Genomic DNA, 14,304 nt, shown 5'->3' with positions numbered 1-14,304 from the left:
TTGTTGTTTGTCTTTTGGATGGTAGCCATCCTTACTGGTGTGAGGTGATATCTCTTGTGGTTTTAATTTGCATTTCTCTGATAGCTGGCGATGTGGAGCATCTTTTCATGTGTCTGTTAGCCATCTGAATTTCTTCTTTGGAGAACTGTCTGTTCAGTTCCTCTCCTCATTTTTTAATTGGATTATTTGTTTTTTGTTTGTTGAGGTGGATGAGCTCTTTATATATTTTGGATGTCAAGCCTTTATCAGATCTGTCATTTACAAATATATTCTCCCATACTGTAGGGTTCCTTTTTCTTCTATTGATGGTGTCTTTTGCTGTACAGAAGCTTTTCAGCTTAATATAGTCCCACTTGTTCATTTTTGCTTTTGTTTTCCTTGGTTGGAGAGATATGTTCAAGAAGAGGTCACTCATGTTTATGTTGAAGAGATTTCTGCCTATGTTTTTTTCTAAGAGTTTTATGGTTTCATGACTTACGTTCAGGTCTTTGACCCATTTCGAATTTACTTTTGAGTATGGCATTAGACAGTGATCCAGTTTCATTCCCTTGCACGTAGCTGTCAAGTTTTGCCAGCACCATCTGTTGAAGAGACTCATTTCCTCATTGTATGTCCATGGCTCCTTTATCGTATATTAATTGACCATATATGTTTGGGTTAATGTCTGGAGTCTCTAATCTGTTCCACTGGTCTGTGGCTCTGTTCTTGTGCCAGTACCAAATTGTCTTGATTACTGTGGCTTTGTAGTAGAGCTTGAAGTTGGGGAGTGAGATCCCCCCCACTTTATTCTTCTTTCTCAGGATTGCTTTGGCTATTTGGGGTCTTTGGTGTTTCCATATGAATTTTTGAACTATTTGTTCCAGTTTGTTGAAGAATGTTGCTGGTAATTTGATTGGTATTGCATTTAATCTGTATATTGCTATGGGCAGGATGGCCATTTTGACGATATTAATTCTTCCTAGCCAAGAACATGGGATGAGTTTCTATTTGTTAGTGTCCCCTTTAATTTCTCTTAAGAGTATCTTGTAGTTTTCAGGGTATAGGTCTTTCACTTCTTTGGTTAGGTTTATTCCTAGGTATTTTATTCTTTTTGATGCAGTTTGAATGGAATTGATTCCCCGATTTCTCTTTCTATTGGTTCATTGTTAGTGTATAGGAAAGCCACAGATTTCTGTGTGTTAATATTGTATCCTGCAACTTTGCTGTATTCTGATATCAGTTCTAGTGGATTTGGAGTGGAGTCTTTAGGATTTTGTATGTACAATATCACGTCATCTGCAAATAGTGACAGTTTAACTTCTTCTTTACCAATCTGGATTCCTTGTATTTCTTTGTTTTGTCTAAATGCTGTGGCTAGGACCTCCAGTACTATGTTAAATAACAGTGGGGAGAGTGGGCATCCATCTTGTTCCCGATCTCAGAGGAAAAGCTTTCAGCTTTTCACTGTTCAGTATGATGTTAGCTGTGGGTTTATCATATATGGCCTGTATTATGTTGAGGTACTTGCCCTCTATACCCATTTTGCTGAGAGTTTTTATCATGAATGGATGTTGAATTTTGTGTAATGCTTTTTCAGCATCTATGGATCATGTGGTTTTTGTCCTTCTATTTGTTGATGTGGTGGATGATGTTGATGGATTTTCGAATGTTGTACCGTCCTTGCATCCCTGGGATGAATCCCACTTGGTCATGGTGTATGATCCTTTTGATATATTTTTGAATTCAGTTTGCTAATATTTTATTGAGTATTTTTGCATCTACATTCATCAGGGATATTGGTCTGTAGTTTTCTTTTTTGGTGGGGTCTTTTCCTGGTTTTGGTATTAGGGTGATGTTGGCTTCACAGAATGAGTTTGGGAGTATCCTCTCCTCTTCTATTTTTTGGATAACTTTAAGGAGAATAGGTATTATGTCTTCTCTGTATGTCTGATAAAATTCTGAGGTAAATCCATCTCCCCGGGGTTTTGTTCTTGGGTAGTTTTTTGATTACCATTTCAATTTCTTTGCTCATAATTGGTTTGTTTAACTTTTGTGTTTCTTCCTGGGTCAGTCTTGGAAGGTTGTATTTTTCCAGGAAGTTGTCCATTTCGTCTAGGTTTTCCAGCTTGTTAGCATATAGGTTTTTATAGTAGTCTTTAATAATTCTTTGTATTTCTGTGGAGTCTGTCATGATTTTTCCATTCTCATTTCTGATTCTGTTGATGTGTGTTTATTCTCTTTTTCTCTTAATAAGTTTGGCTAGAGGCTTATCTGTTTTGTTAATTTTCTCAAAGAACCAGCTCTTGGTTTCATTGATTTTTGCTATTGTTTTATTCTTCTCAATTTTGTTTATTTCTTCTCTGATCTTTATTATGTCCCTCCTTCTGCTGACTTTAGGCCTCATTTGTTCTTCTTTTTCCAGTTTCAATAATTGTGATGTTAGACTATTCATTTGGGATTGTTCTTTCTTCTTTAAGTGTGCCTGGATCGCTATATACTTTCCTCTTAAGACTGCTTTCGCTGCGTCCCACAGAAGTTGGGGCTTTGTGTTGTTGTTGTCATTTGTTTCCATATATTCCTTGATCTCTATTTTAATTTGTTCGTTGATCCACTGATTATTTAGAGCATGTTGTTAAGCCTCCATGTGTTTGTTAGCCTTTTTGCTTCCTTTGTAGTATTTATTTCTAGTTTTATACCTTTGTGGTCTGAAAAGTTGGTTGGTAGAATTTCAATCTTTTTGAATTCACTGAGACTCTTTTTGTGACCTAGTATGTGGTCTATTCTGGAGAATGTTCCATGTGCACTTGAGAAGAATGTATATCCTGTTGCTTTTGGATGTAGAGCTCTACAGATGTCTATTAGGTCCATCTGTTCTAGTGTGTTGTTCAGTGCCTCCGTGTCCTTACTTATTTTCTGTCCAGTGGATCTATCCCTTGGGGTGAGTGGTATGTTAAAGTCTCCTAAAATGAATGCATTGCATTCTATTTCCCCCTTTAGTTCTGTTAGTATTTGTTTTACATATGCTGGTGCTCCTGTGTTGGGTGCATATATATTTAGAATGGTTATATCCTCTTGTTGGACAGAGCCCTTTATCACTATGTAATGTCCTTCTTTATCTCTTGTTACTTTCTTTGTTTTGAAGTCTATTTTGTCTGATACTAGTACTGCAACCCCTGCTTTCTTCTCTCTGTTGTTTGCCTGAAATATGTTTTTCCATCCCTTGACTTTTAGTCTGTGCATATCTTTGGGTTTGAGGTGAGTTTTTTGTAAGCAGCATATAGATGGGTCTTGCTTTTTTATCCATTCTATTACTCTGTGTCTTTTGATTGGTGTATTCAGTCCATTTACATTTAGGGTGACTATTGAAAGGTATGTACTTATTGCTATTGCAGGCTTTAAATTTATGGTTACCAAAGGTTCAAGGTTAGCTTCTTTAGTATCTTACTGCCTAACTTAGTTCGCTTATGGAGCTGTTATATACACTGTCTGGAGATTCTTTTCTTCTCTCCCTTCTTATTGCTCCTCCTCCATTCTTTATATGTTCTTTGTTTTATTCTGTGCTCTTTCATGTTTCCTTTAACTGCTTTTACTGGGTAGTTGATTTTATTTTTTGCCTTTAGTTAGTATTTGGTTTGTCTGCTTTCTTTGCTGTGATTTTATTTTCTCTGGTGGCATCTGTTTAGTCTTAGGAGTGCTCCCGTCTAGAATAGTCCCTCTAGAATACCCTGTAGAGGTGGTTTGTGGGAGGCAAATTCCCTCAACTTTTGCTTGTCTGGGAATTGTTTAATCCCTCCTTCATATTTAAATGATAATCGTGCTGGATACAGTATCCTTGGTTCAAGTTCCTTCTGTTTCATTGCATTAAATATATCATGCCATTCTCTTCTGGCCTGTAAGGTTACTGTTGAGAAGTCTGATGATAGCCTGATGGGTTTTCCTTTATAGGTGACCTTTTCTCTCCAGCTGCCTTTAAAACTCTGTCGTTGTCCTTGATCTTTGCCATTTTAATTATTATGTGTCTTGGTGTTGTCCTCCTTGGGTCCTTTCTGTTGGGAGTTCTGTGTATTTCCGTGGTCTGTTCGATTATTTCCTCCCCCAGTTTGGGGGAGTTTTCAGCAATTATTTCTTCAAATATACTTTTTATCTTTTTTTCTCTCTCTTCTTCTGGTACCCCTATAATAGGGATATTGTTCCTTTTGGATTGATCACACAGTTCTCTTAATATTGTTTCATTCCTGGAGATCCTTTTATCTCTCTGTGTTAGCTTCTATGTGTTCCTGTTCTCTGGCTTCTATTCCATCAATGGCCTCTTGCATCTTATCCATTCTGCTTATAAATCATTCCAGAGTTTGTTTCACTTCTGTAATCTCCTTCTGGACGTCTGTAATCTCCCTCTGGACTTCATCCCTTAGCTCTTGTATATTTCTCTGCATCTCCGTCAGCATGTTTATGATTTTTATTTTGAATTCTTTTTCAGGAAGACTGGTTAGGTCTGTCTCCTTCTCAGGTGTTGTCTCTGTAATCTTTGTCTGCCTCAAATTTTGCCTTTTCATGGCGATAGAGATAGTTTGCAGAGCTGGCACGAGTGACGGCTGGAAGAACTTCCCTTCTTGTTGGTTTGTGGCCTTCCTCTCCTGGGATAACAGCGATGTCTAGTGGCTTGTGCTGGGCAGCTGCGCACAGATGGTGCTTCTGATCTTGCCTGGCCGCAATGGAGTTTATCTCTGCTGTTGCTGTGGGCGTGACCTGCCTTGGGCCGCTGCTCCGATATGGTGGAGCCACGTTGGAGGGGGAATGGCTGAGAGGCTGTTTATCTCCGAGAGGGGCCTCTGAGCTGCCCTGCTATCCAGGGGTTTAGGGTACCCAGAGTTCCCTGCTGCTGGATTATGGGTCCAAGGACGCTTCCGTCTGGCAGTGGGGTCAAAGTCCCTTTAAGACTACCAAAAAGCACTCGCTTTTCTTTGTCCATGGGGCACCGGCTGCAGGGACCCACTCACAGGTCTTACTGTCCTGTTTCCCTAGTATCCAGGACCCAATGCATGCACTGTGTCTATGCTCTGGTGCAGATGGCCAGGCTATTTAGCAGTCCTGGGCTCCCTCTCCCTCCCCATTCCGACTCCTCTCCTCCTGCCCAGAGCTGGGGTGTGGGGCACTCAGGTCCCGCCGGGCCAGGGCTTGTATCTTACCCCCTTTGTGAGGCCCTGGGTTCTCGCAGGTGTGGATGTGGTCTGGATATTGTCCTGTGTCTTCTGGTGTCTCTTTTAGGAAGAGTTGTCTTTGTTGTATTTTCAAAAATATATGTGGTTTTGGGAGGAGATTTCCGCTGCTCTACTCACGCCGCTGTCTTGGCTCCACCTCCCAAATGGGCCTGGATTTTGTTGGGAGTTTTTGTTTGGTTGTATAGAAATTTTAAATATTTTAGAAAGTCAAATCTATGTTTGGCATTTCTTTAAGGTCTTGCTTGCAAATGTCTTTCCTACATAACCAAAGACACAAAAACATTATCTTCTAGCTCTTGAACAGATTTGTTTTTAAAATGTAAAACAATCCTCCATGAAAATGTCAAAGTCATAAAAGAACCCCCACATACACACACACACACACAAAATGCCTAGGAGCTGCTCCAGCCTGAAGGAGACTGCGGGGGTCTGCTGGAACAGTGTGATTTCTAGTAGGAAATACGCATTTGGACTTTGCCCCTTCTCCTGGCAGAGTTCCAACACCTTTGCAATTTCCTAAGATGTGAGTGAAATAAAGGTGAAAGGAGTGTCTTTTGTTATTTATAGCAAGTCCTTTACAGCCACACCTGAGTTTAGGGTCACTGGCCTTGTGGAAATTCTCCAAGGTGAGGGCTGGCTGCCAGAGGAACCGAACGAGTGAGAAGTGGGCTGCAATCTTCCCCCTACTGAGGGGAGAGGGTCTGGAGTCTGATTCAACCACCAACAGCCAATGACTTAACCAGTCATGCCTATATGGTGGGGCCTCCGAAACACCCTACCTGAAGGGCTCTGGAGAGCTTCCAGGTGGGTGGACCGTGGAGACGCACAGGGGGTGGCTGCCTGGAGAGGGCATGAGGGCTCCAAGCCTTCCCCCACACCTTCCCCTGGGCATCTCTTCCTTCTATGGGCTGTTCTTGAGTTGTATCCTTTTATAATAAACTGTAATCTAGTATGTAAACGGTTTTCCTGAGTTTTGTAAGCTGCTCTGGAAAATTATCAGACCAGTGAACGGGGTTGTGTGAACCTCCAATTCGTGGAACTGGTCCACCGGTTGAAGCATCCCAAGGCGTCTGAAGGGACTGCACCTTTAACCGCAGGCCATGTCAGAGCTGAGCTGAACTGGAGGGCACCCAGGGGGAGTCCACAGAGAGCTGGACAATTGCTTGGTGTGAAAATCCCATGTAGCTAGTGTCAGAAGTACCCTGAACCACTGAGTAATCAAACTGTGTTTTCTTTCACATGACAACTGGACATACAGGTGATCTAGACCAGATAGATGCTTAACAGAGAGGAAAATATGCTAAGAAGGAGATTTGGGTGCCATGTGAGAAAAATGGAATACAGGCAGTAGATTAGATAAAAGTATTGGATTAATGTTAAAATTTACTTTAGTTGGTAATGGGACTGAGGTTACATAAAGGAACACCACAGCCACGGCTCCTCAGTGTCCACTGTGTGCAGAGGGCAGGGGTGTCAGTCAGCAGACGGGGGAAGAGTCTGCTCTCCTCATGTGTCTCAGGACAGGGGCCCCAGGCTCCTCAGTGCTGTATCAGACTGCGAATACCCAGAATGCCACAGAGTGCGCCGCTGCCAAGAACCACCGTGGCAGCTGCCACCTCGCTGGGAACAGGAAGTGCACTGTCACCATGTGCTGTGACCCTCACCAAGCCCTGGCTCTACGACCAGCAGCCTGCACCACTTCTGGGGACAGCTGGCCAGTCCTCACGTGCCCTGCTGTGTGAACAGGCAGCAGCTGGGCAGGCAGCTAACACGTTTCTGCTCCTTTGGACTGGAAAGAAAGCCAATGGCAACCACAGGACTTGTGAGCTGTTCAAACATATTTTTAAGTCATGGGATCTGAGGTCAAGGCTTGAAGAGATAAAATGAATTCTCTCAGAAAAACCTTTTGACTGGTCTAATGTGCAAAAAAAGGGTGCAATTTAAAAGTGGTTTCCTCATTTGTAATCTCAGATCTGAAATGGACAAAAAGAGAAGTTTAAGATTAAGAGCCCTCGAGATAAGTTCAGTCCAAACACAAGGCAAGCCCCATAATATGTACATTTAAATACTGTAGTAGCCACTTTAAAAAAGGTGAAAGTAATAGGTGTTACTGATTTTAAGAATACATTTTTATTTAACCTAATCTCTACTGGAGTATTCATTTTGACATGTACTCAATAAAACAAATTATTAATAGTTGACATTCTTGGGTCATATTGAGTCTTTGGAACCAGTGTGCATTTTACACTTGAGCACATTTCAGTTCAAGCTGGCCTTGAATGCCCAGCACTACCCGTGGCTGGGGCTGCTGTTCTGGATGGTGCAGGTACAGATTACAAGCTATGGAAGCTCTCCTGCAAACAAATGCAAATGGCCATCTTTTGAGTATTACTGGATTCAATGAATATTTATCAGTGAAGGAATAAACCAAATTATGTCCAATTATTACTGATAAACATATTAGGAAGTAGAGAAAGGGTCAGTCCTTAACATCAATCCAGTACTGAAAACCAACAACAGTATAAATAATTACAGTTGTACCTGAAGGAACCCTGCAGTACAGCTCCAAGAAGGCCTTTTCTCTCTACCAGGTTCTAGAAGAGTCAAACCTGTGAGGTGAGTAGGTTCCCCTGCTGGGAAGTGAAGGAAAGGTATTGAAGGTACAGGCAGGAGGTGTACAGACAGTTCAGAGAGCACACCAGCAGCCCGGTGGCCAAAACTCAACCCGGGTGGCAGGGGAAAGGCTGGGCAGTAGGGGCCTAACAGATCCTGCACGCTCAGCTGAAATCAGATTTCATTCTGAGAATAACAGGAAGCTCACAGGGGTGAGCAGGAGGCTGTGATCAGGTCAGGTCACAACCTCCTTGGGAAGCCGGCAGCACAAGAATGGAGGCAGGGACCCAGGGGCTGCTGCAGGTACAACCAGAAGACACAGGAAACAGGCCTGAACCAGGCAGTGTTGGTTCAAAGAACCACTGGTGGGGGTGGGGGCACATGGACAGAACACCAACAGGGCTCTTCATGCCCAGAGGAAGACAGGGAAAAGTAACTTCTACCAAGTGAGCAGGAAAAATATTACCAGGTTGATCCCCGTAAAGCCTGCTGTCTCGGGGCAACTGTGACACCTATGTGTAAAAGGCAGCATGAGGGAACAGAGGGCATTGGTGTCAGTTCCCCCCGTCTACGTCACCTGCAGCTGCATAGCACAGGTGTGAAGGGGCATGAGGGGCTGATGATGGTGGGGGTCTACGTAAACGTCGTAAGGCCAGAGACAATGGGCTGGTCACATGACTTGCCTGTGATTTAAATGTTTGACAGAGTCCAACAGAAAAATACTGGTAGTTCCTTCCTACTCTATACCATTCAAGAAATAAGCTCTCACATAATTGTTAAGTGCTAGTCTTTAATTTCTGTGGAAAGTTTCTATTGTAAGTAAGCAGGTAAGCAAAGGTAAATAGTCAAATTTAATATGCAGTATGTTCTGGCACAGTACAAAACAATGGACTCCAAAATGACAACAGAAATTTCAATTGTGTTTCGATCACAATGGAATGTTTCCTCTTTTCCTGGCCATAGTGGAAAACTGCTATTTGAAAAAACAATCCCATTAATATTAAGATAAAGAGAAATGTTTGGGCCACTGAAGTGCTTGTTGGGACCTTTTGTCAAATTTCTGGGAGTTGAATTTGACTGTCCCAATCCCAGATATCAGATAATGTCAGAGAACCTACTAGAATATTCTAGGTTAGATCTCTCCCATAGAAGTATAATGTGAGCCATACACGTAATTTTAAGTTTTCCAGGAGCGACACTGAAAAAAGAAATAGGTGAAATTCATCTTAGAGATACACTTTAACCCAATATCCAAGAAGTATCATTTCAACATGTGTATTAGTGAGATATTGATGAGATAGCTCACTTTTTTCATTCTAAGTTTTCATAATCTGGTGTGTGTTTTACACTGAGAGCTCATCTCGATTTGGAGTAGCTACGTCTGCAGTACTCATTAGCCACTGGTAGCAAGTGACTAGGATATTGGACAGCATAGGTCTAGACTAACCATTTCATTCTGTGGATGAAGAAATGAACAGCAAAGAGGTTAGGGGATTGGTACACTACTGAGCAATGCCTGGAATTATGTTCTAACTCCCACCTGAATGTTCTTTCCACTTGATCAGACTATTAGTCCCATGTGTTATACCCAGGAGACCCAGAGCATCAGACTAGGCAGCCCACAGATGCCCGAGATGGAAGTGACTGTCAGGAGGCCCGTGAAATCGGAGCTCTTTGTCCAAAGAACATGGATGGCTGAGCCAAAGGATACCCAGCAGTACACCAAGAGGATAGACATCATTTCAATCGATAAGCCTGAATGTTTTGGTCTGACAAGCCCAGCTTTACATACTGACACATGTGCATGATCCCTGGGGATGAAACCCACCAGGCTCAGAACAGTGTACACAAACTGAAATGTGTTTCAGCATTCAGGCTTGCATGATGCTAACAGGATTCCCTAGATGCCAACCTCTACTTTGTTGCTATTATTTAATAAGCAATCTAAATGAAGAAGAAAAGATGTCTGGAACTTGCTTAAAATAATCTGGCTTAAAAAAAAAAGGTGGGGAAATGGAAACTGGCAAATGTTAATACTTGTTAAAGCTGGATGACAGGTACAAAGCGTTTACTAAACTATTCCTTTTACCTTTAAGTATGTGTGAAACCTTCTGTAATAAAATTTTTTTTAAAAGTGGGGGTGGGGAGGGAAGAGGAGGCATAACTCAGAAAAAGGTTTTCTAGATGATAGTAAGACCAATAAACAAACTAGGTCATTCCAGCAATAATTCCAAGGGTACTTGAAAATATGCAGAAATTCCTGTTTTAAGAAAACAGACTGAAGGGAGATGGGAGAAAAGGGAAGGGAAAGGAAGGAGACTGAGAATTATTTTTGTAATACCTATAACCCCAACACCCTGAGAGGGGCCCCATCAGCAACTCAACACACATCTTTCCAGATTGCATCTTGTTCATACACATTAAAATACATGTCATATTTTCTTAACTAATAAAATATTATGCTCATGACACTGTCTTGAGTCCTGCCTGCATCTGGGATGCCCACCTCCCATGGAGTTCTCTGAGGGTTGGGCATGTGACAGACACAATGCCCATCAGATCCCCTCCTCTGGGGATTTAAATCCTGAACCACCACCCAGCGGGTCAGAGGTGGTGGAGCTGCAGCACCAGTGGTGGTGTCCTGGGAAGAAGGTTCTGGAATTCCTGCAGCCGAGATCCCTAGACCAGACTGGAACCAGGCTTCCCTTTGTTTTCAGCTTCTGGGAGCTACCAGGACCCTTTATATAAACACTATTTCCTTACTTAAACTAGACAAAATTCATGTCATCTGAAGTGAACAAACCCTTAGTGTACAGTAATACTATGATTAACAATAAGAGCTAATAATAATGTGCTAATTTGCCAGGCACTGTTCTTAACATTTTTAAATGTATTATCTCATTTAATCCCCACAACAATATCCTAGGAGGTAAATACTATTATTAACTCCATTCTAGAGCTGACAAAATGGAGGTCCAGGCAGATTATACAATATGCCCCAACTCCCGACCACTGGTTGTAGAGCCGGAATTTCTGCTCAGGCTGGTGGATCCTTTAATTTAGTCCTAAATTATAAAACCTACAATTAAGCGGCTTTAGGACCTGCTTTTTTTCATTAATTACATGTTAAGAATGTTCTTCTGTGTTGGAAAAGACATCTTTTTGTAATAGCTGTATGGAATTTTATAATATAGATTTTCATAATTCAACTCATAATATTATGAAAAGACTATAATAACCATCGTTTTAGTTTAACTCGAGAGCACATCTTAATTTATATGTTGGTTAAATTTCTGGCATAGATTTGCCAGGTCAAAGAATATGTGATCTTTTCTTTCCATCTAGATCATGTGTTGTCAAATAAGGGTATTTGTTTTCAAAGCTTGTTGAGAAATACAAAACAGAACAAGGTTGGCTTTCCTAGGTAAAAGGCTGTTTCTGCCTTCAGGCATTCATGTGTGTTTACACACTTATGGGCTCAGAATGGAGAGAACCTGCTCTACTAAGAAAGAGGACTCTTTGTTTTTAAATGTTAATTAATGTAGGATAATCTGATTTCTCAATCAATATCAAGTACAGTTCAAGCCCAGTGCTTAAGGAGTTCTTGAGTCCAGCTTTTTATTGTATCATATTTCCTGAGGCAGTTCTAAAGAGCATTCACTTCTGGGATCAACTGTGAAAAGGTTAGTTGCATGCCAAGGTGTTTCTGTAACTTTCGGAATCTTTTCTTTGCCAATGCTGCTTCAAAAATCAGAACTTACATTACTTTAGGCACCAGATAAACCCACACCATGATGTAATTATTAGTATGTCTATTTTTTTTGTGGGATCGATGTTCTCCAGTTCCTTTTGCAGAAGGTTGTACAACAGCTTCTGGGAAAATCACACCATCTACTTTTTTGCTCTACAAGTATGAAAATGCTCTCCAGATAAGTATAAGATAAACCCTGGACCCAACACAATGCTAACCTTGAAGGCTGAAGCTTCATCTGATGTCAGCAGAAAGCTTGAGAGAAGATATTGCCAAAAAGAAGCCACCTACTTATAAATGGTCATGTAGAAAAAGCCACTTTAGAGAGAACATTCTACCTGGCACTACATCCTTATAATAATGGATAGGAAACTGGACACACAGATATTCTTTGGGGGATGGGATAACTGAAGGTAGAAGAGAAAGTATAAAATTCCAAAATCCTTTATGAACTAGAACTTTAATATCTGGGAAAACTAATTACTCATTAACTTTATCTACTCAAACAAAATACAATTAAAAAAAAATCTTTATCCTCAAAGCAGTATCAAGACAAGAGTATATTAGCAAAGTCCTCTTGAGTAACTGGCAGAGCCTATCTTGCCAAACTGACAATGATTATCTTGCAGGGACAGATAAGAACGTTGAAAGGGAAACCGCAAGTAAACATTTACCAAGCACAGCTCCACTGAAGAAAGAGCTACTAGATGCCAGAAACTAAAGAATATGCAGATAAAATAAAGCCCTTCCAGAAACTTTAGGGAATTGGAAAATAATAATAATAATGATAATCAGACAACCAGTAGTTAAGGTTTCAACCATGCAGGTCAAAGACCTTCAGTCCCCATCAGATGAATCAGGACATGTTACACATCATTCTCACTGGCTCAGCTGTCCTGGTTCACCTTATTTGGCAATCCCCCAGGGTGAAACCCAGCTTTTAGGGAAAGGGGGAAACGGTGGACAAGGAGTCAGTGCAAACAGCACAGGGTTTGTCTCTCACAGGAAGCCCTCCCCAGCAAATTCACAAAACTGAAGAGACACCGTCGTTTTTGTGCATATAGATATAAAAGGCATGCAAATTTGGTTAGCCCACGGAATTCTGCACGTTAGAACTGTCCGACAATAATGACATCGTTAGAGATGCCTTAAAGAGTCAGGAACTCACCTAGGGCATGGCTACAGCTCCGGCAGGATTCTGTTAGGCTGACAATTATCTGCTGCAGATCGGCTCTGGGGGGAGTGGGAGAAGGGTTGGGGTTTTTCCAGCCATTACATTTACAAGACTCTTCAGCCTGAAAAAGGAACGAAGAGATAAAATTATGTTAACAGGCAGCAATGGACTGAATGTTTTACATGAGAACAATACATACCAGTTATGAGACAGCTACCCTCCCTGCTCCTGACTTTGTAATTTTCTGTAAATGCACAAGAAACGAAAACAGAGAAAAGGCAAAGAGGGTGTTTGAACCAGCTGTTTTTTTGGTTTTTTGGTTTGGTTTGTTTTCTGCTCAGCCAGCAGACCCATACACTTGGTACCACTGCCCTGAGCTGATGCCCGTGGAGTAGTCAGTTCCAAGAAGTCCATCTGGAAAGCTTCCCAAAGCAACAAGCCAGAGTCCTAAGGTCCCTGGAACACAGCTGGGGACAGGCCACAACTGAGCCCTGCAGGCTCCCAGGCTCCAGCTGCACTCTGGCCATGGACGAACAGGGAAGCCTACAGGACTGACGAAGCCAGCGACCTAGACAGGAGGAGGGACACACCCAGCTGAAGCCACACCTCTAGGCACCTGCAGGTCCTCGGTGGGCTCCCAGCTTTAGAAATGGAGTGGGCCTCAGCATGTAGTCTGGGTGTCCCACCTACGCGTATTTCCCAGGTTTCCTAGTACTAGAACACTGTTATTTTAGTAACATGTAAAAGAAATCTGCTTTAACTTTTTCCACATAGTCTGCACACTTCTTTACCTTCTTAGAGAACAGTGGATATGATTTAGCCTTTTGTGATGACTTGGGTCATGAAGTGGAGGACAAGCATGGATACCGAATATTCTCAATTACTCTGCCAGGCTGCCACGCTGTGTACTCAGGGGCCTAAGTGGGGGTAGGCTGGCATGCTTTTAAAAATTAAGTCCTTTTCAGTGGACCCCATAAATCTGGCAAGTCCAACCTGACTGCCTCTCACATTCCAGTGCAATGAGGACAGAGGAGTCAGGACCAAAGGACGGACTTTAGATCAGTAACCCCAAAGAGCACAACACCCAATGTGTAATTCAAGTGACCCTCTTCTGTTTGGCCAGGCATCCGGGAAGACCTGACTATTACCCCCTCTGCTGTTACTAAGCTGAACTGAGCCTTAAAATTCTCTGCAATGAGTCGCCACCTCCCTAGAGTTTGGAAAGGTCGCAGAAGCCATGTTCAGGAGAGGGACTCTCAGGAGAACTTACACCCGAGAAAGCATCGCTTAATCTCTGTGGAGGTGGAGGAAGCACCCCAATTGTGGACCACTCCTCTCCTAGTCATGGGACTCTTGCAGCCTAGGGCTTTTCTGAGCAGTTGGTCTGATCTAGAATGCCCTATCCAAAAAGGCCTTTGGTTACAAAAAGAAAAATGAGAGCAAAACAGTCCCAACAAATCAAGTATAACAGGCCAAACCTCAGTAGGGAAATCGTGATGGCCCAAAACCTGATCTTGGAGAACTGAATTCCAAGCCAAAGCACCGCTTTGCATATTGAGTCATTCCTT

General features: G+C 42.1%; 1 protein-coding gene across 4 annotated transcripts in view; it reads right to left on the bottom strand.

Annotated features, from left to right (window-relative positions):
* KAT2B (lysine acetyltransferase 2B) overlaps positions 1 to 14,304 on the bottom strand; it is a 96,849-nt gene that overhangs the window by 55,730 nt on the left and 26,815 nt on the right. For 3 of the 4 annotated variants that reach the window (XM_036996278.2, XM_036996279.2, XM_073223614.1), the window contains one exon: positions 12,731 to 12,857. In XM_036996278.2, coding sequence (XP_036852173.1) covers positions 12,731 to 12,857 — 127 coding nt within the window. Of the gene's footprint in view, positions 1 to 12,730; positions 12,858 to 12,935; positions 12,955 to 14,304 lie in introns of those variants that run through there. The other variant, XM_036996280.2, reaches the window with a different exon arrangement.

Source organism: Manis javanica, chromosome 15 (genome assembly GCF_040802235.1).
Source record: "Manis javanica isolate MJ-LG chromosome 15, MJ_LKY, whole genome shotgun sequence".
NCBI classification, from domain to species: Eukaryota; Metazoa; Chordata; class Mammalia; order Pholidota; family Manidae; genus Manis; species Manis javanica.
Note: the sequence above shows the minus strand (reverse complement) of the source record. Positions and strands in the feature narration are given on the sequence as shown.